At 60.7% G+C, this 1,160-nt stretch overlaps 1 protein-coding gene across 1 annotated transcript; it reads left to right on the forward strand.

Moving 5' to 3' along the window:
• The first annotated feature begins 703 nt into the window (after nt 1-703).
• ENHO (energy homeostasis associated) lies at nt 704-889 on the forward strand. Its single transcript, XM_010139647.1, has one exon. It carries the CDS (start codon nt 704-706, stop codon nt 887-889), a length of 186 nt encoding a protein of 61 aa, XP_010137949.1.
• The last annotated feature ends 271 nt before the right edge of the window (nt 890-1,160 follow it).

The following is a 1,160-nucleotide window of genomic DNA, read 5'->3' on the forward strand; positions in this document are numbered from 1 at the left end:
CTCGTTTCGGGGAGCGGGACCTCGCAGTGGGGTGCAGGAGGCAGGAAAAGCCGTTGGAAGGTGGAGAGTGGACAAGAGCTGTGCCGAGGCCGTCCGGAGTCACCCGGGGAAGTCCCAGGGAGGAGGGTTTTGGCCGGAATGAGGCAGTCTGTTTCCCGCTGGGGACAGCTCCAGTTCGGCGGCACTCGGAGAGATCGGGGGGACAGCCAGCGTGTGTGGTGCTGCAAAAGTCCCACAGACAGCAGCTGACCTGGGAGGTGATGCAGCCTCCAAAGCCGAGTGGAGCCCCTTGGGCCCTGAGATCGATGCCCATGGCATCTCCTCGGCCCGCCCCAAGGGGCTCGGGCAGCCTATCCCCTCATCCCGGTAGTAATGGTGACTTTCTCCCTTCCAGGTGCAGGAGGGAGGAGAGGGGTCCCCGTGTCCCCACAGTCCTGCCAAAGGAGGGGAAGCTGAGAGAAAGCTTTGGTCAGGCCTTCCCAGGAGCACGGTGAAACCCAGGACACAGTTGCGAGCAGCCAAACTCTGCCGGGTGACGACGTCCTACTGCCTGGCCCCATCCCCATCACACTGCCAGCACCACTGCTGTCCCCTTTCTCCTCTCTAATATCGGTGGGTGGAGGCCGTGCGCTCCAACGCTGTACTGGTATCCCAGGTGTGGAGCCGAGCTGCAGGCCCCGCTTTTTCCCGTAGGACAGTGGCAATGGGGGCTGCTCTTTCTACCGGAGCAATCGTAGCAATTTCTTTTAACTGTGTCATCGCGCTGCTCATCCTCATCCTTTTCCTCATCCTCTGCAAGGCCTGTAGGACCCCCTCATGTCCCAAGAAGAGCCCGGCTTCTGATGCGGATGAGTCAAGGAACGAAGAGAAGTACCTGCTGCAGCCCTGAGATGCCTGGAGACGGGGGTACCTGGCTGTGCCGAATGAGTTGCGCCAGCCTGGATGCCTGTGGTGGGACTGAAGTGCTGGACTGGGCATGATGAGAGCAGAGGGGACACTGAGCCGCTCACAGGTGTGATGCGGGGCGTAGCCCTTCACCGACCAGGTTTTGGAGTGTGAAGTCTCTGTGGATGCCCACAGTGACCATGGGGATAGAGACACAATGGCTGGGGATATGCTATGGGGATAATTCTGCCTTTCCCAGTGGCCAGGGAGCACAG

The sequence above is a fragment of the Buceros rhinoceros genome, unplaced genomic scaffold (assembly GCF_000710305.1).
Source record: "Buceros rhinoceros silvestris isolate BGI_N320 unplaced genomic scaffold, ASM71030v1 scaffold4647, whole genome shotgun sequence".
NCBI classification, from domain to species: domain Eukaryota; kingdom Metazoa; phylum Chordata; class Aves; order Bucerotiformes; family Bucerotidae; genus Buceros; species Buceros rhinoceros.